Consider the following 26485-nt stretch of genomic DNA (forward strand, 5'->3'; position numbering starts at 1 on the left):
GGCTTCTAGGACAAGTGTAGAAGGGGGTGGGAGGGAATAAAAAAATTTCTTAAACTCTCTTCTTGAGCTCTGCGTTTCAAACACAAATCGGGAGATAGATTGGCTCCCGCCCCACCCCCTAGCCCGGCTCCTGATTTTTATCCATCTGTATATCCTGTCAAGGTGGAGGAGGAGGAGCGGCGGGGGGAGTGGGGTCGGGCAGGCTGCTTGCTCCCTGGATCCCTTCTCAACAGACACTGCTGGGTTTTCTGGAGATACAAAGAGTCCCGCTACCTCCTCCGCGCGCACTCGGACGGAGCTGGCAACCGGCTCCGGCCGCCGAGCCGTGATATCCCCTGCCCAGAGCAGCATCCCCACCTCCTCTGCCTGCTTCCCTCCCTCCCTCCTTTTTCCCTCCCTCCTTTTCCTCCTCCTCCCGCAGCCACGATCCGCACCCAGTCGGAGCTGGCTTGGTACTGGCACCCCACTTCTCCCACCGTGGCACCCAGGCGGCTCGCTTTGCCGCGCTGTGCTGCGGAGGAGGAGCGGAGAGGCGGCGGTCCTACTCCGCGGGTGCGGGCGAGTGCGCGGGCAGGCGCGCAGCCCTCACGCCAGGCGGGGCGCCCCGCCGCCCGCATCCCGGCCCCCGCCTGGGAGCATCCTGCCAGCTCTTCGCTGCGGACGCACCGTGGGTCATTAGGATTAAAATACTCACTGCGCTGGGCAGCCAAGGGAGAGGGGGAGCAGGTAAGTGCCGGCTGCGACCTGTGCCTTTCCCGTGCCTTCCTCACCCTCTTCCCCTCCCACGTAGCCAGAGGAAGACCGGCAGCAGGAGAGGGCTGTGAGCGGCTCGGTTCCCCTGCCTTGCCCCGACACTGCTCCCGCCCGGGAGCGGGGCTGCGGCTCCGCGGGGCGGCGCGGCCGCAGACGCAAGTTTCACCGTACCCGCGCTCGGGGGTGGCCCGGGCAGCGCGGCTGGGGAGGAGAGAGGGGGGAAGCCGGAGCACCGGCACCAGGTGTGGCAGGGGAACCGTGGGAAGTAAGACCATCAATGCTGTAGGCGTCTGTGCACCTTCTGAAAAATAAGAGAACAATAGCATCTCTCTTACTCTTCGGAGAAGTCTCACAGGCACAAGCGGGGAAGTGGGGTGGGGGAAGGGAGGACCACAGACTTCTGCAAAATACAGGCAGCGCAAAGTCCCGACTGTCTCAGTCCTTTCTGCGGAGCCAAAGCGTCTGTCTTGCTTCATCTGAGAGTTCGGCACTGATGCTACAGAGCAAAAGATTACTGAGGGCAGGAAATTTTCCTGAGTTATTTCACAGAGCTTTCCCCTTTTATGTCAAGGGTGTTCTAGAGTTTGCAAATGTTGAAAAGATGGGAGCTTTTTTCTTTGATTAATATTCAGCTGATAAAGCTAGATCTGCAGTGCTTGGCTGTTTGATGCTGACCCTTCCCCCTCCACCTCGTCCCCCCCATCTATCCACGTATCCACACACAGGCATGTCTTGCTTTCCTACAATAGGTTGTGTGCACCAGTAGCAAGTGGTTGTGATCTGAATCCTCTGACTTCTAGTTGCTAACTGAAAGAAAAATTATCCCTTTTTGAGAGAAGATTTAACCTTTATACTCGTGATTTCAAAAGGTGAGGTGGTTCAGGTGAGCCAAGATTCTGCAGACGATGTCTTTCCTGACAAATCACGGGACTTAGGGAGGGATGGGAGATGGAAACTGGTGAGGCACTCTGATCCTGGGAACATGAAATGTTGACACTTTAATCTTTCCCATTGCAAGGATAAAATCTTGTGTTCTGATAGATAACTTCCCAAGTCAAAGCAGATACTTGAAAGGGCAGCGTATACTTTATGGTCGCTCTAACAAGACATACTGCCTTGCCGTTTTCCAGCTAAAACATAGGGTGATCGTACAGCTTTGCAGAAAATAAATCACTTTCCAGGGCAAAATAAGTAAACACAGAAATGAGCCGAACTCTGAAGAATGCCAGTTTCTGAAACAGTCTCTTCTTGGCAGTGGATATGTGACTTTACTTTTCTACCCGTATTGCATTTACTAATTGTTCCCCTGTCACATTATTTAAAGTTAGCAGGGAATTTTTACAGGTGAAAGCTAGATATTTATGCCGTTTCTGGAAAAGATAGGTCTACATTTTCTCAGGTGAAGACCTATTCAAGATGGGCCAATAGCATGAAGTTGCATGAGTAAAATTTAGTTTGCTTAGAACATCACTTCTGAAGATACAACAGGTCAACAGATAAAGAGCAGTTGGGAAAATGATGCTCCTTTGCTCATAAGCAATATCATAACAGTTTTAAAGATACAAAAGTGAGGTGGGGATATTTAGAAATAATATGGCTGTGCCTCATTAGAGCTAGTTCAATGTGACTAGTGAGTTATCATCTTTGGGGGGAAAAAAAGAACAAAAACCCCATTAAACAAATCCAAAAGAACTATCTAGGGACCAAACGTGACATCGTGTTTAAAGTCCTTGTACATGCTCTTCTAGCTCTTCAGCCTGCAACTACCAAGGAGTCTAATCTAGGCACACTTCTTTTTTAGGGTCACAAAGAGACGCTAAGTAAGATTTAAAAAACAATTAGAATAAAATCCAACAGCAAAGGGAGAAGAGCAAAGGAGCTAAAAGCTGACTCTGACAACTTTTAAAGTGGGTGAAGTATCTTGGGTAATAATCTGAGCTACTACTGCATGTTAGAAGTGTGTGTCAGTTAATGTTAATTAAAAAATACAAATATAAGGTAATTCAGACTATTTTCTTGCAAAAAGCCATTAAAGATTGTCATTTTAATCAGAGGGTATTTCACCTTTATAATGGGAGATATTGCTGTAATTAAAGGCTGATTTAGGTCATTGGAATTGTGTTAAGAGTCAGATGAGAGTCTCACAACTCTCTTAAATCTACTTTTCTTGATTTACATAACAAAGGACTCTTGATTATTTGCTATTGATTTAATAGCAAAACATTCTTATCTTTCCATATAAGGGTAATTGTAAAGCATTTGTATAACTGCAGATTATCCATGAATTATCTGATGAGAAGAATGTGTAACTGTGCGTGTGCATGTTGCGTCCATATTTTTCTATGTTTCTTCAACTGTCAGAGACTTGACTGAAGAAAATCATTATTAATGAAAACCCTTAGGTTGCTCTACTCTAAGTTAAAGTCTTTGCTGTAAACCTGGCTAAGCTTTTCCTCAAAAGTATCCGATTCACAAATTGACTCCAATGTGCAATGAAAATAGGACATATTTGGAAGTTCAAATGGTTTGCTGTTGAATATACTGCTTGGGAGTCAGTTTTAGTGTCAGGTTGGCTAGTAAGTTTCTATGTATATTTTTGGCTGTTGGCTTCAGTATCTGATATGTTCTGTGGTTCTTCAGTAAAGGCCTTTCTTGAGCCATTCAGTTTAGTTTATCACACACTTTTTTTTTTTACATGTACTACTACTGGGTATTGTTTTCTGGTGTCAATAAAAATCAAATTCTAGCTGAGGAAGGGTGCATAAATAGATCATGATTATTTCAGTTCTCCTGTCAAACCAGGCTTAACTCTAAGCAGTAATGCAGGAGTGCCTCCTCTGGGAATTCAGTGGTTCTGCAAGAAAGTCATCCCTAGGTATTATGTGAAGTTCCTCAGCCTAAATGAGGCTGCAGAAATTGACTTTGTGGAAATTTAAATATTACTTGATTGGTCACAAATATACAAAAACTGCTGGCATTTCTTTTCAATATTTATCAAATTAGTATATTCCTTCCAGTAACTTAGATCTATAAAAATGTACCACAACAAGGTGAAAAACCAATAAAGCACTTTCTCATGCAGAAAATGATATTAAAAAGAAAAAAAAATCTTTATTTTGTTAATTTTTTCTTGGGTGAAGAAAGAAACCTACCAAAACCCAAACAACTTAGCACTCTAGCCACATACAATCTTATGATCAGCTGCAAAGCAATATGAAAGTCCGAAAGCTGTTGCCTGGTTTTCTTTACATATTTTTTTTTGAAGCCATATCATGTATTCAGTGTGCCTAGTGTTTTTCTGTTGTCTCATCAAGCCCTTTCACCTGAGTCAGAGGGTATTGGAGCCAGTTTAGTGTAACAGCGCCATATGTTTGGAGCCGTGATAGTTTTTTGTTTGATAACCAGATGCAGACTGCAGGATGTGCACTACATTTACAGATCTCCCATGTGCATATTTAGGCCAGTTAGCAGCAGGAGGATATGGTCTGTAGTTGTAATGTCATCTGGCACAGGGAGTTAATGGGTTTCATCGCATTGCAGAGCTTCATTTCATGGAAGAGTCCCCACCTCACTTACTCTAAGGGATCTTCCTTTTATATCTTTTTTTTTCCTTCCTTTCTGGAGTAACCAGACATTGCAGTCAACACCATAATAAGACATGTTATCTTCTCTAAACCCTTCATCTCAAGCATCACAGAGTTCCTGTGCATGTGAAGGAGTCTTCCATGATACTCAGGATGTGTGACATAGAGGAGGTGCGGGCTTATAACAAAGGGGAATTTTCTCTGCCACAGAGAGTGACACCCTTTCCAATGGGCACTGTAAAATTGAATGTCAAAACATAAATATTTCAGTGAGGGTAGTTCAGCTCTCAGGGGCTCACCTACTCATTATACTGTGTTTAAAGGATCATGGTTCAAGATCCAGTGGCAACAGTTACCCTCAGAGTTATCTCAACATGCAGGGTCTTATTTTCTTGAATTACTAAAGCAGAGAAAAAAAAATCCAACAGACATGGGGTCTGTCTACTACTGACCAAGCTAAACCAAGATTTACTAACAGGTGTTGTCTGGGCTGCACTTTCAGAGTCTGAGAGGTCCAGGTTTACACAGAAAGTTTTGCAATGCTATCAATGGTGGGGCAGGGGGTAAGAGGCAATAGCAGTGGAAAACTCTTCAGTTGCACCTTCAGTGGATGACCTGAGCTGACAGCAAGATTTCAAAATAGAGAAATGTAATCCAGACTGTTGGAGTTTACTAATGGAAAAGGGTTTGGATTTCCACTTCTTCCTGAAGAATTTTACACATTGGAGAGACTTTAGGACAATATACTGTGAAGGACAAAATTCGGGTTGAAGGGGTGGACAGGGAAATGGTATGGTTCATAGATGCAACTGGCACTATGATACTGGTAGCAATGTGTGACTGGAAGAGTCTGCAGGAATTTGCACTTTGGCTGCGAAGGTTAGGTGGTACGAAGATAATCTCAAGAGTCTTCAGCAAACTGCCCTACAGGGCTGGGGAAATCTCAGGGCTGGGGAAAGAGGACTTCTGTGAGGATATCTAGGAGACCGAAGACATGTTTTGTCCATACCTACTCGTGCTTACTGCTACACACAAACAGCAAGGACTAGTCTTGATGCGTTGTTTTAGAAATTATGGAGTGAAGCAAAATATTCAGAGAGATTTTCAGTGGGTGTAAATTACCCTTAATTGCTTGCAGTGAGTGGAACCATTCCTTAAAGCTTAGGATCTTATTCATGATCTGAATGTTTTCAACAAATCAAGATTGCCCCTCAGAGACAGTGCATAATAGTGTCTTTTTGACACTAGCAGATTGTTTTGGCAGAGTAGAGTAGTAACATTTTTCAGATTAGCAGAACACTTCTGCTACTAGACTGTGGCTTAAATATAGTTCAATTTCTATATAGCAGATGGGAGAAAAAGAAGGTTTTATGGTATATATTGAATAAGGAGGTTATTATTTTTCCAAATGTGTATTCTTCAGCCTGATGTTTTACACATCAACCAGCAGTTTAGGAACACAAATATGAGAGATGAGATATTTAATGGATATTTTTTATGTTTTGGTGGTTTGTTTGTTTTTTGGGTTTTTTTTTGTTTTGTTCTGGTTGGGCTGGTTTTTTTTTTTATTCTAATAGCTATTCACACAGACAGTATGCTACTGTTCTATTAAGACATACTATGTGCACAGTCCAGATGACATAACATACTCTTTGAATTACATGCAAGTATTTATACTTAATATTTTTTACATTTTTCTGATTGTCAGGATTATATGTAAAGTAAATGGAGAATAAAATCTTAGATACGAAAGGTAGTGCCTAGTGATTTAAATATACCAGCAGACAAATGAATTTTATTTTTAAAGCCTAAACTATGTAAAGAAAGTGAGGAGACATAATTGTATTTTGGCCCCATTTGCAGAGAGGAGTAGCATTTTGCAGATCCAGAAATAAGATGTAAAGGTGCACTTATGTCCTAGGGTATTTAATGGCATTAATTAAGCACAAATATTTCTCAGTTCTGTGTAATCTGAGTCTTGTTTGTGCAGAAAGTGATATGTTTTATAAAACAAATCTTTAAACACAAAATACAAAATGGTTGCAGGTCAGTTTTGCCTCCAGTTCACACTCAAGCCTGTAAACGCAGATGACAGAGAAGGCACTGGAATCAGAACACTGCATTCTCTCTGTTGCTGTCAGTGTTAGTCATATTCACTGCTGCAAGTGCAACCCTGAACATTGAAGTTATGCCTTGATAAGGAAAAAGGCCCAAACAGCACCTTTTAGTTTTCAGTTTTATGAATACTGTGATGTTGCTTACATGGTCTTGTGGACTTCATACTTACAGACTTCATAGAACAGGTGATGTTGAAGTGCTAGTTATACTTGGACAGATATATGTATGTATATATGTATTTATATATGCAAATATATAAATTCATGTATATATATTTAGATATATATTTTCTTGAAAAATCCATATAAAAAATGTATATACCAGTAGGAAAGGTAATAAAATGTAATTTAATAAATAATTATTCCACAAACAGAAAAGATTTTTAAATACCGGACATTTTACTTTTGCTTTGGAAAGTATAACATTCAAAAGGCAATGTGCTGAAAGAACTATAAATAAAAACCTAAAAAGAAGGGCTGTAAAAGGAGTAGGAAGACTTACCTTGAAGCAGGGGAGGAAGGGAGGGAAGAGTGTTTCAGAGCAGAAAGTGTTGCCTCACAGCTGAATAAAACCAATCAGACTTCTGGAGACTGTGTGGTGAAAGTATTTGAAATGAGTAAATGACAACAGTTTTTTTTTTTCCAGGGGGTGTGAGTATTCTGCTTTTCATCAGATTGTGCTGTCTAGCATATGGACTGTTTTTCAGTTGTTATTTTGGGTGCATTTTTCAGTTCTGTGCTGTGGTGTGTGGCTGGGGACCATGGCACTCCATATGGTGGCTTTCATACTTTCCTGCAGGTGTAAAAGAAAGGATACAAGAGAACACTGTTCGAGATAAAGGTTAGAGCAGTTCTAGGTTTGAAATGTCTGTTCAGAGCAAGAGAAAGTCATTTGAAACTGCTCAGTGGAAAGACACTAACATATTGCAAATGTTTTACTGACATTTCTTAAGAAAATCCATTTCGTATTTTTATCTCTGTTAAATAACAATCTGCTGCGTCTTTGAAATAAAATGACAGTTTATCAATATCAGATGTCCTTAGCCCGATGTAACTTAGACACAGAGAGGGAAAGTAAAGGGTGCACAAACAGCCTCTACTACAAACAATACTTTTCGTATTTGAACTGTGAGGTAGGAAGTGAACATAACACTGAAGAAGCACAGCTACTCTCCTTAACACTCATGGCAATCCTCTCAGTAATTACTATGTCATATGGTCATGATTTACCCAAAGGGCCAGATCAAAACTGCGCTATGACTAGTTGGAATTAATCATTTTAAAGTATGCTCCGCTAGAGAGGATGACACCTGCATGTTAATCCCACTGTGAAAAGATTCTTGGTCCATGTTGGAGAGACATCCTTTATAACCTCAGCATCACGTTTTGGAAATTAGGGTCTTTAGGTAAGACATTGTCTATTCTCTTTGTTTTGCCTGTAGGCAGACACTGGATTTTCACATATGGAAGCTTTCAAATTGCTGCTGCTTAACAAACACGCTCAGTGGGTTTGTGGTTTATCCCACCAGTCTTTAAGCAAAGCCTTTCTCATGCAGGGCAGTACCACAGAAGGGATTACTATAAAAAGGCTTTAAATACAGTCTGTAATCAGAAGAGCTTTTTATTTGTTTCATGTTTCTGCCCTCTAGGTACCTTTGACAGCATGATGCGCAAGCGTTCTGCAGCTAAAAGAGCCTGACATACTGAAAATAGGTAGCAGAGTTCACATTTCACTCGGTTTTAATGGTAGTGGGTAGGGTTATAATGATAATCTACCTAGGGCATTTAATGTGTATGTGATTTAAAGTCTAGCCTTTTTAGATTAATTAAATGCAAAAAGGATGAAATCTTTCTTCCATTGCTTCCAAAGTAGCAGCGGTTCACTCCAAATGAATGCCTTGTTATCTGTTTTAATTTCATCCTCATTTTCACCTTGTGTTTGGCACTTTTTAAACACTTCTCAACTGCCTCATTGCTCATTCAGGCAAGGAGGATGTTTATTTTAGAGCAAGCATTGCTTACCTGGGTGATGGCCTGAAAGACAAGGCTATGTTTGGTTCTGACGGACAAAAATTATACTTTTAAAAACATTATAGTAAGTATACATTTTCACTTGGCCAGAGAAGGCTCACAATTGTAAAGGGCAGAAAAAATACTTGATTGAAGTTTGGGGTTTTTTTTTCCTAATAAATGTTTATTATTTTTTGTGATTTCTACCAGTTATTTAATGATCAAGATTTTTAAATAAAATTGAAAAAATGCACAAAAAGATAAAAATTTTATGTGTTAGTGATGACAAGTTGTTCGTCATTAAATCAAGGTTTCGTTGAAAACACAAAATCATATTATCATCTGATCTTTCCGAACATATTTGCGTAAAAGTATATAAACTAGTCTTTCATGCTTCTTACTGTGCCTGTCGCTGTAAGAATGTAGTAAAAATGTGTGGGGAGACTCTGAGGGCTTTTTACTGGGTCAGATTCAGATCAGAATAAATTGTAATATCTGGTACACAGTGACTAACAATCAATCAGATGGTTCCGATTCATCTTATGCTCCTTTATTTTACTTTTCACTTCTATGGAAGAAAGTTTAGCTAGCATATGTTCTTGCCATTAATATAACTTTCTGCCTGTAACTGGTTTGAAATCATATCATGGTAAAGGCTAGTAAAAGCAGACTGTAACAGACAGAGGAAAAGGCAAAACAAAATAACTGTACATAACTACACTTGATTTGATTATTTTAAAGAGAAAAAAAATTCATTTGTACTGTGGAAGCTGGTGTATTAAGAGAACAGTCATGGGAAAACTTCATAGTCGTCAATACAGATATATCAGCAGTAGTAATGCTTTCCAATGAACGTGCCCTAAATGCTCGGACACTTATTATGTAAACTCAACTGTGCTGATGATAAGAAAATTCATAAATAAATATTTCTGATGCATTATGTGAAAGCTGCAAATAATTTACATTTTGAAATAAATAAATAAAAAAAAGGTTCTGACAACAGTTCTTGTCTTTTTCCTGGATAGGTACCTACTACACCATTTCTTTGGTGAAGGCTACTCAGCAGTGGTGACTGCTTCCAATCGACCACTTCACAAATTATTACCTCTGGACTCCCAGCTGACACCCTGCCGGAGGCTAGAACTACTGAGACAACTGGAATTGTGCCCGTTCTCATCAAGGTTTTTTCTTTCACAAGGGAAAAAAAAAAAGATGAAGTTGAGCAAAGCGGAGTTCTGCCATTTTCTGCAGATACTAGCTCTTTTCCTGTGTCTTTCTGGGATGAATCAAGCAGAGTTCTCAAGGTCCAGGTCAAAGCCCTACTTTCAATCAGGGAGGACAAGAACCAAACGCAGCTGGGTGTGGAACCAATTCTTTGTGCTGGAAGAGGAAAGGAAGGGAAGGAGGAGGAGAGAGGAGGAGAAGAATATATGGGTACAGACCCACTCTATGTAGGAAAGGTAGGGGATTTAAACAAACTTTGGAGGGTGCAGATGCTTGCTTTCTGATGTGTTTATATGATGCAACCTGAAAATTGTGATTCTGTCACCAAAGTTGACTTAAGTCAGGGACAAGGTTTCATAGTTTGAAAAACAAAGCTCAGCACTTCAAAACAACAAGACATTACATTCCCGATTCTCCTTATTTTAAGAGATATACATATTAGCTATGCTTCTTTAAAGGGGTTCAGTAATGAAAGCATTTTACCACCACTGATACAAGGAAAATATTTGATTATTAATATTATATATACTTTTTTACATAGGAATAGAGAAATATAATGATGAATATTCTTTTATGAGAGCTAACAGCTAGACTCAGAAAAATAGACGTTCTGTGTTATGTTTGAGAAACCTGGTCTAGTGGAAGGTGTCCCTGCCTGTGGCAGGGGGGTTGGAACTAGATGATCTTTAAGGTCCCTTCCAACCCAAACCGTTCTACGATTCTATGATTCTATGATTCTATGTTTGCTGCTTAGAGATCAGCACTACTGAAGGCAAGAGAGAAAGAATCGGGTGTCTGGGGGTGTGACAAGTAAAAAGGAGGGCATGTCTGCATTACAACTTTGCTTTGACGTTGACTGGCTGGCAGATTGGCACCTTGGGGGCCTTGCTGCCCTCCACGCATAGCACAGCCTTGTGGCTTTACCTTCCCTCTCATGGGCACCAAGCCAGTACAGAGGAAGCCCTCACATCAGGGCATCCCAAATGGCTCCTTTTGAGCGCCTGTCACTGCACGTGGAGCACACAGAGCACAGCTGTGAATCCAGGCCTTAGCTTGTGCTGGTGGGTAATACACTTCCTTCAGCAATTCTGAAACAAATAAACAAACAAACAAAAAAGCCCGAATCCCTCTTGTGTTTCTGTGTAATATTTATGTGTAATCATCTTATTGAAAGAAAACCCCATTTTTCTATGTAATAACAGAATCAGTAAATACAGTTTCTCATTAAAATATTTTGCAAATGCATACAAAACAAGGGAGTGACAGCTTTTGGCAAGATGGCATGCTTACAGAAAAGGAAGTGAAGTAAATCTGAAATCCACCACTTCAAATATATGAGTACAATGAATTTCGGCTTACTTAATTTGTCCTACTGAGACAAAAACTTTGATGTTTGCGTTTACACAGTTAAGCACTTATAATTTAATCATGCTAACTGAATAATCAGAGTAAATGGAGAATGGCTCTTCTGATTACAGCTATGGTTGTGTTTAGGTGCTTTTCTGCACTGGGGCTGATGATTTGCACAGTTGAGCCCTTAAGAAAGATATGCTAGCATCAGAAATATTTCTTACTACAGCAGATCTGAAGTTTTTTGTTAAGTTTTAGGTTATGTAGCAGTTTCCATTCTGATGTTATTCAGCTGCTGCTTGGCTGTGTGAGTTTTGTCTTTTAGGCAAATTTGATCTCAGGTTAGAGCTTCTCTTTTCACTGGAAAATAGCATATTGGGCATTGTGGCCACTGATAAAATAGGAAGCATGGCTTGTGAAGTAGAATTTCTCTCCTGGAAAAGAAGTGTCTTTAAATATTTGACTGAAGACTGGTTTTGATCTGTAGCAATTCTCATATTCATTTGATTGCTATATTATGGCCAAAGATGCTGTGGTAGCGCTAGAGTACATGATATTTGCATGTATGTAGTTATTTTTATCTTCACAGTCTGCTCTTTGCTGTCCTTTATAGGTCTCTTAGCATTCATAAGCAGATATCTTCTGAAAAGCCAACCTTTTTTTCTGAAACAGTCTGTACCCAGGCTGCTTTTGTATCAGCAGTATGAATTGTTGGCTCAGGAACTCACATTTGTAGCAGCAATTCATTTTGTAGGAAAAGCAGATAAAAATTTGCACTTGCTAAAGGAAGCCCATCTTCCTGGAAACAGAGTCCTTGCTGAGCATCTTGTAAGATAAGATGTGCCAAGTTCCCAACCTTCTCACTGGAGAGCGTTTTTACTGTGTGGTTTCTGAGGTGCAATCATGACCGAAACTGCATTCCCACGCAGGGTAACAAAAAGGTGAAGAAGTGATTTTCTTTCTGTATGTTAACATATTACGTGTAGCACCACTCTGAAGTGAGCAGCAGTTGCCTTCCTCCCCCTCTTCTTCCCTTAAAAATAATGTGTTCTTGTTTCAAATCCTTTGCAGGCAGGCAGGGACTAAGAGGAGTGAGATTTGGATAGGAAGGTTGTTCTTTTTCTTTTTTTCCCTCTCCCCTTGGTGACGAAGCTATGGCAAGCAAAGAGCAGGCATAACTCACTTCTCTCATCAAGTGAAGTGGAAGCAGCAACCACACTCTCATGTTCTGCAGAGCACTCTGCTCCTGGGGAGGTCAGTCCTGCACTACCTTACATTCAAGATGCTTTGCAGGGTGCCAATCTAACTGCACATCCAGGGATGAGGAACTTTCTTCCAGATTTTAAGGGCTGTGAGATAAAAATATTTCAGAAACACTCAGGCAAATGGAGCTGCAGTAAGGAATATTTTGTCCCTGACACTATTCAATTTTACAAAGCCCCAGGCAATTCTGGTTGGAAGGCAGCTTTTGGAAAATGTTAGGGTTACACAGCAAATCCTTCAAGAGTCATGAAACTAATACCAATGTTAATGTACCTCATGTGCTGCATTAAACTCTGCCTTCTTTGAGGGTGTGTGCATTCTGCACCTCTTCATTACATGGATCAGTGGAGGCCTAAAATCCTATTCCTATATAGTAGTCTAACAGAATTCCTATTCACCTCGAGTAAGATAAGTCTCTCACTTAATTTTTTTAGGTTTTTATGTTTAATAAGGATTATGGATCATACTTGCAGCGTAATTTTCAGCCCGTCTCCTCTTGATGTCCACTGACATTCATTTGATTGACAGGAATGTTCTTTCTGTTGGGGTTTTTTTTAAAAAAAAGGTATATTTATATTTTTTTAACCATGGCAGTGGCTTGTTTCTCGTGCCGCTCTAGGAGAAGAATGTCTGGGGGGTTCCATTAGTTTACACTAGTGGGAGTCAGACTGGTGAACCAGAGGGTTTTTTTTAGCTGCCTTATTTTTTTTTATTTAATGTAAGTCTGTCCCTCTCCATGGTATGGAATTTTTAATCATCTTGAAATCAATACTGGTAATCTGAAGTGCCTCTTGGGCGGTGCTTAACATGTAATCAGATTGTGGACTGAACCATATACAGTTTCTTTCTGTCCCTCAGCCACAGCATATGTTGTGTTCACTTAACGGGGCTGAAGCATGTAACTGTTTGGCTCATTACCTGTTAGGATAGGCACTGTTATCTTTCAGACATGCCATGTAGGAGATGAGGGACGTTAATTATAATGCTAATTTAGCTAAAAACATAGGTGGTTTCTGTTTTCTGGAACATATTTACTATTGCTTTGGTAATATTTTTTGTGAAATGCTTTACCTCGTATTTTCCATATAAATGACTTTAATGAAATCTATTGGACATAAAAATAATAGTACAAGCGTAGTTTTAAATGATTTAATGCATAAGCATCTAAAATCAGAAAAAGTGTATGCTCATTATAATGAATATTTGAAAAGATGTGTTACAGTCTTGTAATTAAAGTCTGTATGGGTACACATTGGCAAAAAGGGGTGCTGTTCAAATAGGACTTCTAAATTTTGTTGATATCTTTTTTGGTTTTCTTACATAACTACCAGCCATCCAGGGTTTGTTTTTGTTTTGTTTTTTGTTTTAGTTTCTGACAATTTTTGTTTTGTTTTTAATTTCATTTTACATGTTCTGCTGCAAAGAGTGTCAGTCTCCTCAAAAGCACTACAATGACAGTCTTAGCCAGCAATCCTTTCATTTTTCTTATTAAAAAAAAAAAAATCAAAATCAAAAGAAACAACAAATAAACCTGAAGATGTGAAACAAGACCGTGAACTTCATGTGAGAGGCTGATTGATGGTTGGCTTCACTGTTTACTTTTGGATCCAGACCAAAGCTCCTTTTCTAACAGCTTCAAATTAAGGTATGGTTAAAGACAAGGACAGCTTCAAGCCCTTTGCTGAGTTGAACTCTTTTTTTCCCTGAAACCTCACTGAAAGACTGAAAATAAAATAGAAAAAGACATAGGCTTGGTTGAGTACAAACCCAAGAATTTTATATTTAAGTTTGAGAGACTCACTGGTACTTCTCAGAAATAACTCTTGGAACTTTTAAAGTGCCCTGAATCTAGTTGTTACTCATAATGTATGAGGCAGGAAAGCATAAATCCCAACCTGATTTTTCTAGATGGTAAAATCAAGAAAAAAAAGGTGGAATGAATGGACTAAGAACGTGTAATCTGTTAGAGCTCATGGTCGTTGCTTTCCTGTTCCATTTTACCTGCCTCTTTGTTATCCTTCTAACTATTTTACGATAAAAAAAAATTGCTGGATTCCATTTTCAAACATGGACCAGAGCACATGAAAGCTAATATTTGCATTATTATTTTCTGGAGTAGCACAGAATGAATGATGAAATGCAGCAAACTTAAATATTTCCTAGAAATTTGGTGCATTTAGGATAATTTATAGGTTTCTTCCAAGGCAGGGTGGAGAAAAGGCTTTTCAAGCAGCAAAATAACAAGAATTTATGTTACCGTGGACATAGAGAGTGGATTGGTTTTTTTCCAACCTCATCATTTTGGAGGGAAGGAGGCTGGACAGGGGAGGATACTGGTTTTTTGTGTTTGCTTTTTGTTTTTCAAAGGTGTTGGCGAATGTATCAAAAGGATGACAGAATTATTCACATATGAAGTTTATCTGCAGTGTGACGTTATATCAAGCCATACAGATGTAGTCAGAACTAGGGCTTTTTTTGTAGATCACAACCTGACACTTTCAGATGCAGTGGACAACTTTTTGACTGACTTGGATGCTAAGTGTCTTTGCTAAAGTCCTTTAAGGTTGTGAGTACTGTGAAAGTGCTGGCCACTTGGTTAAACTCAGTGATATTGCAGGAACATCAGCTGCTGAGAAGCTGAGGCAACTTCATCTGTGATGAAAGAGCTGAGGATCTGTGAATAGAAATAAACTCAAATAGCTTTTCTTCTTTAGAAACTGCACTACAGATATTTTACTGACACTCTGGGACATGGAGAGGAGATGGAGTGAAATTATGAAGGCTAAATGTAGGCAAAAAATGTGACGCTGCCTCCTTTGCAGTTAACAGAGCAGAGGGTGGGTTGGGTGTGGTTGCCTGGAGAGCTCTGTTTCTCCTGCTGCCCCCGAAGGCAACCCACGGGGACCTGTGCTCTCTGCCTAGCCTCAACCTGGGGTCTTACTCCTCCAAGCATCCTGAGCAAAAAAAATATTTATGTCTGCTCTGCAAGTAAGCTCCCAGATGAGAGTAGCTACAGCTCTACATAGATATATTTTTATTTCCCACCCCTCAAATACTTTGTGGGGCAAAAAAGCCACAAACCTGACACAAGCCAACTATTTTTCATCTGTCTTTGTGGACACTCAGAGGAAAACTTCCCTTTTGTTAAACATTTTTCTCCTTCTCTATTTATGTTGTCTTTACTTTTAACATAATCTCTGAAGCACTGCTGGTTTATATACTCCCAACAGGCCATTTATAAAAGTGAAAAAGCAAATCTGCCATAATTCTGGCATTTATCCATCTCAGGAACTCTTTGGTGTTCTGTGTTATGAAAATGGATAACCTTTTATGAAAAATGTGACATGCCATTCCTGTCATTATTTTTCTATGACAGTGCTGCAAATGAAACAGATGAACAGACAAAATAGTCCAGTTCTTCTTACCTGCTTTATGATTGAACAGGTCTTGGTGAAAGGGTACTTCAGCTATACAGCAGTGGCATGAATTTACCATCTCAGCTTGTACTACGCAATCATGAGTAGCATGCACTTGTCTTAACTGGACAGTCACAGTGGGCTTTATGTTATTCCACACTTTACTTTATTTGGATTACCCCAAATAACTGAGAGCCGACTGACATGCTGAATGTTTCCTGCTTAACATGCAGGGCTAAAGTGTCTCTGGGGAGAATAGTGAGATTAAGGCACACAGGAAGAATTATCCAAAGGGATAACCTAAATCTACTGCTTTTCCTGGTTGAATTCATTAGCCTGCACAGCTATAGTGTAATTTCCTCTTTCCCTTTTCATAAGAAGTTTTCTTCTCATATAGCTGAATGGATACAGAAATGGGTTTTATGCTGGGGATTTAAAGTGATGACAATTTCACATGCTTAAGCACTAAAAGACAATTTGTATGTAATTTCATTATTAGAGACAATAATAGAGTTGAGAGACTTATGGTTGGATACTGAACCAGAACATGCAGCTTTTTGATCTTTTAGTATAATATAGAACATTGATCCTTAACATGTGCCATTACAGAAGAGGAAGGTTAGTGAAGGTGATGACAACATCTGTAAATTAAGTAGCCCTCATGTCTGCATTTTATTCAATGGCACAGCCATGCTATTTGTATAATCCTGTAATACCAGTTCTATATTTCAGTAGACTAATACGCTCTACCTGCAGTGCTCTGCTCTGAATTTCTTTTGAGCATTATTTAAAACTATATTTTATGGGTCTCTGACAAAATAGAAAAGCAAGAGTAAAAGTTAATTTTGCAATGATATGCAGATGCAAGTCTCCTGCATGCTTGGCTGGTTATCAGAAAATGACTTTTTTTACATGATAGCATGAGGTTTACAGTTTTCAGGTCAGTCAAGCTCATGCTGCTTCAGCTGACTTATTTTTAGCCTTGTTCTAAGGTTCCTTTTCCTTTTCATCTGCTGAGATTCTTTTTAGTCATCTAGTTCATGCTATTAGCTGTCACCTAACATCCAGTTTTACCTCTGTCCTCTGTTCTCACAGTTGTATATTGGTGATGTCAGAAATACAGCGCTATAAGACTAGGGCTACGAAGAACTGTATTTACATTATTCCAGGACTAAGGAAGTCTAATCATGAACCAAATTCCCCTTGTGCTAAGCACAGTGCAAGCAAACACAACCCGTGCCCTGAAAGAGTGGTTTTGTAAGACAAGACGCAATAGCAGATTAAGAACCTATGACAGAATCCAGAGAAATATGGAAATGTTAGTCAACATCCCAAAAATAGCTTGAGAACAATAGCTCACTATTGTTCTTTGCCATGAAGGTAGAATATTATTTGTTCTGAAAATGACAATCATGTAATCATGACAATCATTTGTAGACATTATGAACAGATAACAGTGAGTTCTTTCCTGCTTTTTTTCTCCATCCTTTATGGATGACAACATAGTTGAAATTTGTAAGTGTGGTTCTATTTGACATCTATGTTAATACAAGGCTACTTCTTCTTTCAGACCAGTGAAGATAAAGGATATTTTTCCATTGCTTTCAAAAGATCAAACTGCACATGCTTAAAAGTTTTACATCTTGTAGCCTGCTATGACACTACCTTTTCTGTGTAGCCTTTTTTCTTATACCTGTACTGTTAGACATAAATGTTTGTCTACAGCCTCATTGGCCATTCATTCCATGTATTTAGTATTTTCTATGTGTTACAGTATAAAAGTGCTGCCAGGACTATTGTTGCCTTGTCAAAATTCTTCTGCTGAATTTCTTCCTTGCTTCTTTGCTGCACATTATTGTGTCTTTTCCTTTCCTTTTTTTTCCTTTCCTCTTTCCTTCCTTTCCTTTCCTTTCCTTTCCTTTCCTTTCCTTTCCTTTCCTTTCCTTTCCTTTCCTTTCCTTTCCTTTCCTTTCCTTTCCTTTCCTTTCCTTTCCTTTCCTTTCCTTTCCTTTCCTTTCCTTTCCTTTCCTTTCCTTTCCTTTCCTTTTTCTTTTCTTTTTTCTTTTCTTTCGTTTTTCTTTTCTTTTTTCTTCTCTTCTCTTCTCTTCTCTTCTCTTCTCTTCTCTTCTCTTCTCTTCTCTTCTCTTCTCTTCTCTTCTCTTCTCTTCTCTTCTCTTCTCTTCTCTTCTTTCTCTTCTCTTCTCTTCTCTTCTCTCTCTTCTCTTCTTTTCTTCTTTTCTCTTTTCTTTTCTTTTCTTTTCTTTTCTTTTCTTTTCTTTTCTTTTCTTTTCTTTTCTTTTCTTTTCTTTTCTTTTCTTTTCTTTTCTTTTCTTTTCTTTTCTTTCTTTTCTTTTCTTTTCTTTTTTTCTTTTTTTTCTTTTCCTTTTTCTTTTCCTCTCTTCTCTTCTCTTCTCTTCTCTTCTCTTCTCTTCTCTTCTCTTCTCTTCTCTTCTCTTCTCTTCTCTTCTCTTCTCTTCTCTTCTCTTCTCTTTTCTCCTCTCCTCTCCTCTCCTCTCCTCTCCTCTCCTCTCCTCTCCTCTCCTCTCCTCTCCTCTCCTCTCCTCTCCTCTCCTCTCCTCTCCTCTCCTCTCCTCTCCTCTCCTCTCCTCTCCTCTCCTCTCCTCTCCTTCCTCTCCTCTCCTCTCCTCTCCTCTCCTCTCCTCTCCTCTCCTCTCCTCTCCTCTCCTCTTTCTTTAATGTTACACTGTACTTCTGAAGTTCATTGTCTTTTTCTTTTTTTATTGTTTCTTTATTATTTCTTTATTATTTCTTTATTATTTCTTTTTTATTATTATTACTCACTTCATAAAATTGTACCTGTGTACATATATAATTTTCTCAGTGCTAACTTTTACCACTGAAGGGGAGTACCAGGGCTGACATATTTAGAGACCATGAAAACGTCAGGGAATAGGTCCTTCATGTCCAGTAAGTTGGGTCTCATATAAATATACTGGTGATAAGTCCTGGAAAATATCTGCAGTATAATCTTTTTCTCTCAACATCGTGCATTTCCCTGGAAGAGGTGGCTGAGCTAAGTGCTAATGGTGGAACTGCTGAGAAAAGAAGGAAGTTAATACACTAGGTTGCTCAGTTCTCTCAAAATAGCTTAGCTACCTTGTGCTGCCAGCATCTTCTCTCACTCATGGAAGAGACACTTACTGTCATACAAATTAGAGAGAAGGAGCTCTTAGAAAAAAAAACACTGGAGTTTATGTTGTTAGGAGAACTCTAATTCTGTCCCAACTGTTCAAATTCTGGTTGTGATATGAATACCAGCCTACACCATGAGCAGAAGTTTGAAGAGGTCATTTAATCTCTCACAGCTTCAAACCTATATAAGGAGGATTGGCCAGTTAAAAATGAGGTGGAGGGGGAGGGTAGTGTTTACATGATATTAAAAATATGTTGTCAACACCTGGCTATAAATCACTTCACATCTGTAAATGGAAACCACCTTAATCTTCCCAGGCTATGTGTAAACTTAGCCGATGAAGAAACTCCACTGACAACAGAAGAACACATCATGAAAACATGCTGATCATCCAAATCAATAAAATTGTGCAATACATTTAGGATTAAGTCTGGCACATGTTTTAGACCCAGCTAAAAATTTGCTACCATTAATAGTTTCTTCCATATTCAAGTGTTTGCTGCTGCTGCAGCCATGTTCTGTTGCAGAAGTAATATTATTATTTATGTGGGTGTAAAGAACACTGTACAGTAGTAGTACTCTATAAATCATAAGCAATATAAAGAAGAATAAACATTATTTTATCTTCCAGATGAATAAGAATACCAAGACAAATATAGCTCTTTTGCATATAGTAGTTCATGTGCAATTATTCATGTACCAGAAAATACAAAATATACCTTACCAGCTCAGACTCAGACTGCTTTTTTCAGAATAATCCCCGGGGAGAGAAAGGTAGTTCTAAACATTCAAGAAGAAGGCAAAAGTTATTTAATATGTGTTGTTTAGTAAGTTGTGCTGTTCATAGAGTAACTGAAGATTTAATTCAGAATCTTGAGATCATTTGTATTGATTCTAGTAGACCATTTGAGAATACATATTTTGGAATACAACCATTTGGCTGTTTTACAATTGAATTTTTAAATGTAATTTTATTTGGTAGGTTAGTAAAAGAGGAATACTGAGGGCTGATTGGCAACAGGTAGCAACATATTCCACATTTTAACAGTGCAAAAAGTAGTGCTTTCCTTCCATTTAGTCATATAGTATTCTTAGAGCCTTGAAGGCCTGCATTCTGGTGTTTCATATGGTTGAATAGGGTAAATGCTGAAAACAGCTAAGGGCAGTCCAACATCATGTTCTATCTACATCACAGAAGAATTTTTGGTCCTCTCCAGGTAGGAAAAAGTAAATTTAATGCCATTTTTCCAAGAGATATAAGGAGATTGTGCTATATGAATTCTAAAAAATATGCCATAGTCATACTATCACCTTTAGATTCCCTGTTTCTGTAAATAATGAGAAATTACCTTGAGGACTATAGAGATATGCAATTTTGTTGCTGTGGAATGCATGTGAAAAGAATCGAACCCACAAAGTTATTATCCATTTGAAATGCTTCCAAAATATGGAATATCTGGTACTTGGATACATGTGTAAGGATGATAAGCTGCTTAAACATTTCATTCTGAGGTACCAAATCATAATCTTGCTGACTAGGCAATCAAGCAATTAATTTTCCTTACAAGGTAAGCGGGTGCTGTATTAGGCAAAGCTTAACTTGCTGTTCTCTAGCAGTGAAAAGTTTTCAGACACAGTTGAGAAAAGCAGCTGGTCATTTCTTAAATTTCCATAATCATGGTATAAATGCAATGCCATAAATTATCAAATTATTAACTTGTCTTTCTTATACAATTTATACACTTTTTAGGAGTAGAGTTACATTTAGGAAAGTATTTGGCATATTTTACATTTCTTTTTTAACTTGCAGGGCTATAATTCTGCATAATGTTTATATTAAAAAACTTTTAAATAATTCCTCTTGTTTCTGGATGTTCAACATCTTCATGCATGTGTAAACTGTTGTCCTCCCTACCCTTTTTCTACCCTTTACGACTTAACTGTTGTTTAGCCAAGCAATAATATTTCACACTTTCAAAAAGTTTTCCTTAGTCAGCACTGCAGTCCTGTGTTCATCTGTATTTCTCTTTTATTCATTCCCTCTATTTTTTTCAATATCTTCCTGACAATAAAAAGCTGTAAGCAAAGGTATTATAGCTTCATCTAAACAGGAGATAAGCCAAGTGAAACTGTTATTTCCTGCCTTATTGTATGATTCAAATTACACAATTCATGTTTGTTTCTTTCTTCACAAGCACATGTTGCTACTAGTCTGAGGATCTTAGCGCCTTACTGCTTTTTCTGTTTTATTCTTTCTGTTGAATCAAGTGTACTCCTGAGTCGGTATCAATGCCTCCTGAAAAATTTGGACAGCAAAGGAAATATTAGTTGTTCAAAAAGTTGTTTCAGTTTGTCCATTTGTCCGATAAACTGAATGAAACAATGTCAAAGGAGGTTTTGTGGAGGAAACCAGTAGTAATTTGAGTGATAGCAGTGATGGAGTATATACACCAATGTACGCATATGTATGTGTATATGTATAAGAAACAATGGAAATACTTTACATTGAAGAATAATTTCAACTTGGTCTGACACATTTATTCAATTCAGATTTATCTTATAATTAAAAAAAATGTAAAGATTGTAGTCTTAACAATTTTAGTACAGGAAAAATAGATTGAAAAAGTTTAAGAGAAGGAAAAGCATCCCAAAAAGTGTGTGAGTGCACAAGGACCGTAATGAAGCAATATGCTATGTTTTTCTCACTCCAGATCCTGATGTAAAGCTGAAAAGAACATACCAAAGCAATCAATTAAAAGATTACTTTAGATTAAGGTAAAAGAATATCGTGTGTATATGTCTCAATTCCCTTTGTTTTCTGCTAAGGATGCTATGTAGGTATATGAGGCATATGCTGGTTTAAGACACACCAATCCATCACACAGGGGTTCTAGAAAGAAAGCCTTCTAGGTACCAATGCTAGCTGACTTATGCTAACACAGATGGGAAAGGAGGGCAGCTAGCCAGAGATCCAGTAACACCCAGGTTTGAGAAATGTGCAGGAGCCTAGGTCTGTTAACTAGCAGATGCAGCTGAAAGAGAAAAATATGTAAGTAAGGCTCATTTGTAATCGAAAGAGGAAGATGCCATGTACAACAATGTAATCTGTGCTGCAAGACAGCAGCAAAAGCAAATATAAAGACAAAACATGGTAGAAAAGTGATTTTATGTTTCTTTACTGGGAAGTGGGAAGCAGGAAGCAAAGGATAGAAAAGGAAAGATGTAAATATTTCTTATAAAACGTTACTAGAGAGGGCTAGAGGATTCAGAATTTGATCAAAAAAAAAAAAAAAAAAGAAAAGCCTAAAACATGAGCAACTTGTGCCAAACAACATAGGACAAGAAAGAAAAACTTTCCATCCATAGAGCTTCCAAGAATTTCTGGGTCAAGACAAAGTGTGGGTAAGCAAAGAGGCAACATGCAGATCTGGAGGTGTCCAAGCAAGTCTGAGCTCTCAGCAGATGGATGGAAGGATGCAAATATGTACAGCTGTCAGGGCAGCAACTGGGCCATGTCCAAACTGTTTCCAAATTAAGAGCTGAAAATTAAAAGGATTAATGCTCTGGTCTACCACTAAGGAAGTCAGCCCACACCTCATGAAGTAAATTTGTGTTTGGAGTTAAGGGGGTGAAATAATGACACCTGTGGGTTTTTTTTTTACTGAGGGTCTTTCAGAACCTCACTAGCCACTTTTCCTTCTAGACTGGTATTTTGATGCTCATTATTTCATGTAACTGTATTTCCTTCAATCTATTTACAGGGTATGTGAAAATTTTTTCCTGCAGACTAATTTCAATGTCAAAATTAGATTTTGTTCCATACTATATGAGCTGCAGTATCACATTCAACAATTTCCCTTCATCTATTATTTTAGTAAGTAAAGCTGAGTAGAAGATGGTGGTCCATTATGCTAGTCTGATGGCAAAATCATCTTTCCAAAATGTTTTTTTGCCAATTTTATTTCTAGTAACACAAAATGAAATCAATGACCGCTTTTCATGTGGGATGATACAGACTGAAGGCCCAGGTGCTTTGTCTTGCTTCCAAAATATCCACCAAGCAGGCAGTGCAGCTATGAAGAAGAAGGAAAGATAAAGATGTCCACTTTGATGACAGATCCTTCTGATACATTTAGAGTTAGAAGAGTCTGTATCTGCAGAATATACTAAAAAATCAAGATATTTACCTTTGCTTCTGAACTAATTTCACCTTCTGTGTACTAGATGCAGTGGTCCACTTTCCAGTTCTGACCATTTCATGAGTGCTTTGTACTATGCTCAAATTGCAAATATCAATTTGGAAGAGAGTTTTGGACTGTAGCAGGATGAGCTAACAGGTTGTGGATCAGATTCAATTCTCTGTAAAATTACTTTGTACGGTAATTAGCAAGATACAGGGGAAATATGCAGCAGCTTAACCATCAAGGTCAGAAGAGTTAAGTTCATTACAATGAAGAAAGCGATCTGCAGTATTGCGAATTTTCCTGGAGTCAAAGACTCTTACACCTGTAAATAACTTTTACTGAGAACAGAACTTTGACAGAACTGATACAAGTGCCATTGTAGAGACTAACAGGGCGAAAACAGATCTTTTTTTCCCGTAATTACTTGGATCTGCTAAATATATGAAAGATGATGAACATTATATTCAATGCCTTCCTAACATATTCTCAAAATCAGAGTACACTTTTGATTTTGTTGATGGCAACAGAAGTACTGCAATAAAAGAACCTTAAAACACTAAGATACTATTCAATAATGTTTGGCTAAAGGATAACATTATTTTATGAATGATGTTTTGGAAGGCAAATTAAGAGTTATTCTGCTCTTCAAGCTCCTAAAGTTATATGTCTTATTAATCAATAAACCCTTTCTGATGTCTTGCTACAAGGTTGGGCTCAAGGAAAACATTCAGTACTGCTAATTTTTTTACCTCAACTGAAGTTTTAAATGCCTTCAGGGTGGAGTGTGGGACTGTCAGGTGCAGCAGTAGGTTACCACATGGAAAAGGCAGCTCAGGGCCTTCACATTGGCTTAGAAACCCTGGGTGTCCTAAATACATACAATGCATAGCCTAATATGTGTCTGACTCTTTACAGTGTAGCAGAAAATTTGCTTTTAAAAGTGACTGTATAAAATCATACTTTGTTACTCAGCAGATGAATTCTATGTGTTAGTCACACCTGCCTGTTCTGGTGATAATTTTTTTTTCTGCTTATTATTGCTATTAGTCCTGCTGAGTTAACACAGCTGAGAGACAGCAAAATGCATTCTATTATTTCTTGAGTGTCATCCACAGACATGATTGTTATGTCCCACTGACTTACACCTGCAAACCCCAGTTGTAAGCTATGGGACCATATATTTTTACAATGAGACAAGAATCTGAAGATAGCAGGGGGTTTACTTACTTATGTAACTGGAGGCATAATTCATCTCCTGAAAGAAAGAATTTGTTTTTACAAGGTTGCAATATGAACAACTTACATATGACTTGTCCACTGAGTCTATTTGAAACACAAGTCACAGAAAGCATTGCTGGTTTTATACGACCACTTCTCAGCATGCAGCACATTAATAGAAAGCCTGTGTACTGTCTTGATGTCTATTTTATGAGCAAATTTGTTTACTTGGTTAATTCAGTTTGTTCTTTACCAGTTAACATTGAAATCGCTAGATTTGCTGCTGAAAAACTACTATCCTTCCACTTGTATAGCTATTTTTGTGTATATATGGACACAATAACATGGCTCTATTGCTTAACTAGTATGCTTCCTCTTTGATAAAAAACTGAGAATTTAATAGTACACACTGGTTCCTTCATTCTCTTATGTAGCCATCGTCTTTGCCTTCCAGTATTCCACCTGTTTTAAAAGTAGCTGCAGAGCAGACTTAAGAGTATACCTTATCTTGTGCTGTCATGAGTGCTGACCACCAGCGGTTGATCACTTCTGTAAAAAACGTGCTTTGGAGTCTCTCATGTATTCTTCACTGAAAACAAATTAAACAAAATCCCGAACAATCTTTTTGTCTTCTCATAAATTTTATTGAGAAAATACGAATAGAGATTAATGGAGAAAACAAAAGAGGAAAAAGCAATAAGGAAAAAAATAAGCCAATACTAGCCAACCACAGACTCCCAGAAGAGCAGAATATCTGTGGGACCATTAGGAGGACAAAGGCTTCACCAGTTAGGAATGAGAGGAACAGCGTACTGTTGAAGAAACGCAATGAACATTGAAGATGTGTATGAACTAGAGGCAAGTGGGGAGTATAAATTCTAGCTGTGAACTACAAGTGAGATTATTAAGTAAAATTTCTGTTCCCTTCAGAAAGTTTGATTTTTACATGCTTGATCTTCATTAGGTTGGCTGATCTGCTTGTGACTTTTCTTTGCATAAGATTTTATTTATTTGTGATATTTTCCCAAGTTAGATTCCATCTATTCATAAGTAATACAACTTTTTTCTAAACTTCCATTGTATTTAAGTGACAATTTGCAAATTTCAAAGGGAAAAAGTACAGAAAAATAACAAAAGAAGATATTTCTGGTTTATGTACAGAAACAGTTATTATTTGGAGAATAGTTACTGAATTTTAATTTACATTTTCCTTTTAAGAGATACATTTTTTGGCAGCATTTATAAATATACAAGGTTCAGAACTGTATGAATGGGAATGTAATTGTTTGTTCTCCCTCAAAAATATAAGGGCAGATCCTCAATGAATGGAAATTGCTCTCGCCTTCCAGTGCACAGAGCTGTGGTGATTTACACCAAGCCATATAGAGCTTCCCTAAGAGGGAAAATTTAGCACAGTTTGTTAAATTAAGTGATCATTTTAATGGACCACACAGAAGGTATGAGACAAAAGTGAAAATGCCATGAGTATAAAGTTTTGAATGTTGCAATTGGTGACAGAAGGCCTATCAATGAGACAGTAATCCTATAAAAATACAGAAAGATCACATTGCTTGTCGAATTAGAATTGCTTTAATATAGATGCATGCAAGGGGATAGCAAAGGAGCTGGAAACTTTCCATCTGCTTTGTATACAAAGTGATTAGATTGTGATCACTCAGTCCAAGAGGATAGAAATGATGCACAATTCTGCCAGGATGAGACATGCAAATTGGATCAATTAAGCTTTGAGAGTGCTCAGACAATCTGGTAGAGACGTTTACATGCTGTGTCAAGTGAAACTTAGCAAAGATCAGACTTGAATGCTGAGGGCAAGTATTATAGTGATTTAAACTCTAATCTCCAAGAGTAATTCATTGCTTTCAGATTCAGTTATAAAACTGATCAGATACTATAACAAAACAATCAGATACTAAAATAAAAGATCCCTCTAGGAGAATTTTGATGATATAAACAAGAAGTATGACAGACAAATTAGTAACAGTCATCTGAGTTGAAATATTTGAGGTAGACGAGAGTAAATTCAGATGACTGATATTGTTTGCAGTTGATAGAATATACAATACTAGTAACTCCTGTACCTTCACATTGACCACAATGCATCACAAGCAGGGAGTGTTCTCATAAGGAACTCATTCTGTGCTCTATTTTCGTTGAACTAGACCTCACTCAGAAGGAGAATAACATGAAAATG

At 38.2% G+C, this 26485-nt stretch overlaps 1 protein-coding gene across 1 annotated transcript in view; it reads left to right on the forward strand.

Annotated features, from left to right (window-relative positions):
* Window positions 1–210: 210 nt before the first annotated feature.
* Window positions 211–26485, forward strand: part of CDH7 (cadherin 7) — an 82645-nt gene continuing 56370 nt past the window's right edge. Inside the window, exons 1-3 of the mRNA XM_030500606.1 lie at window positions 211–726; window positions 9490–9847; window positions 9886–9924. Coding sequence (XP_030356466.1) covers window positions 9677–9847; window positions 9886–9924 — 210 coding nt within the window. The 5' untranslated portion in view covers window positions 211–726; window positions 9490–9676. The remainder of the gene's footprint in view (window positions 727–9489; window positions 9848–9885; window positions 9925–26485) is intronic.

This window comes from Strigops habroptila, chromosome 1 (genome assembly GCF_004027225.2).
Source record: "Strigops habroptila isolate Jane chromosome 1, bStrHab1.2.pri, whole genome shotgun sequence".
NCBI classification, from domain to species: domain Eukaryota; kingdom Metazoa; phylum Chordata; class Aves; order Psittaciformes; family Psittacidae; genus Strigops; species Strigops habroptila.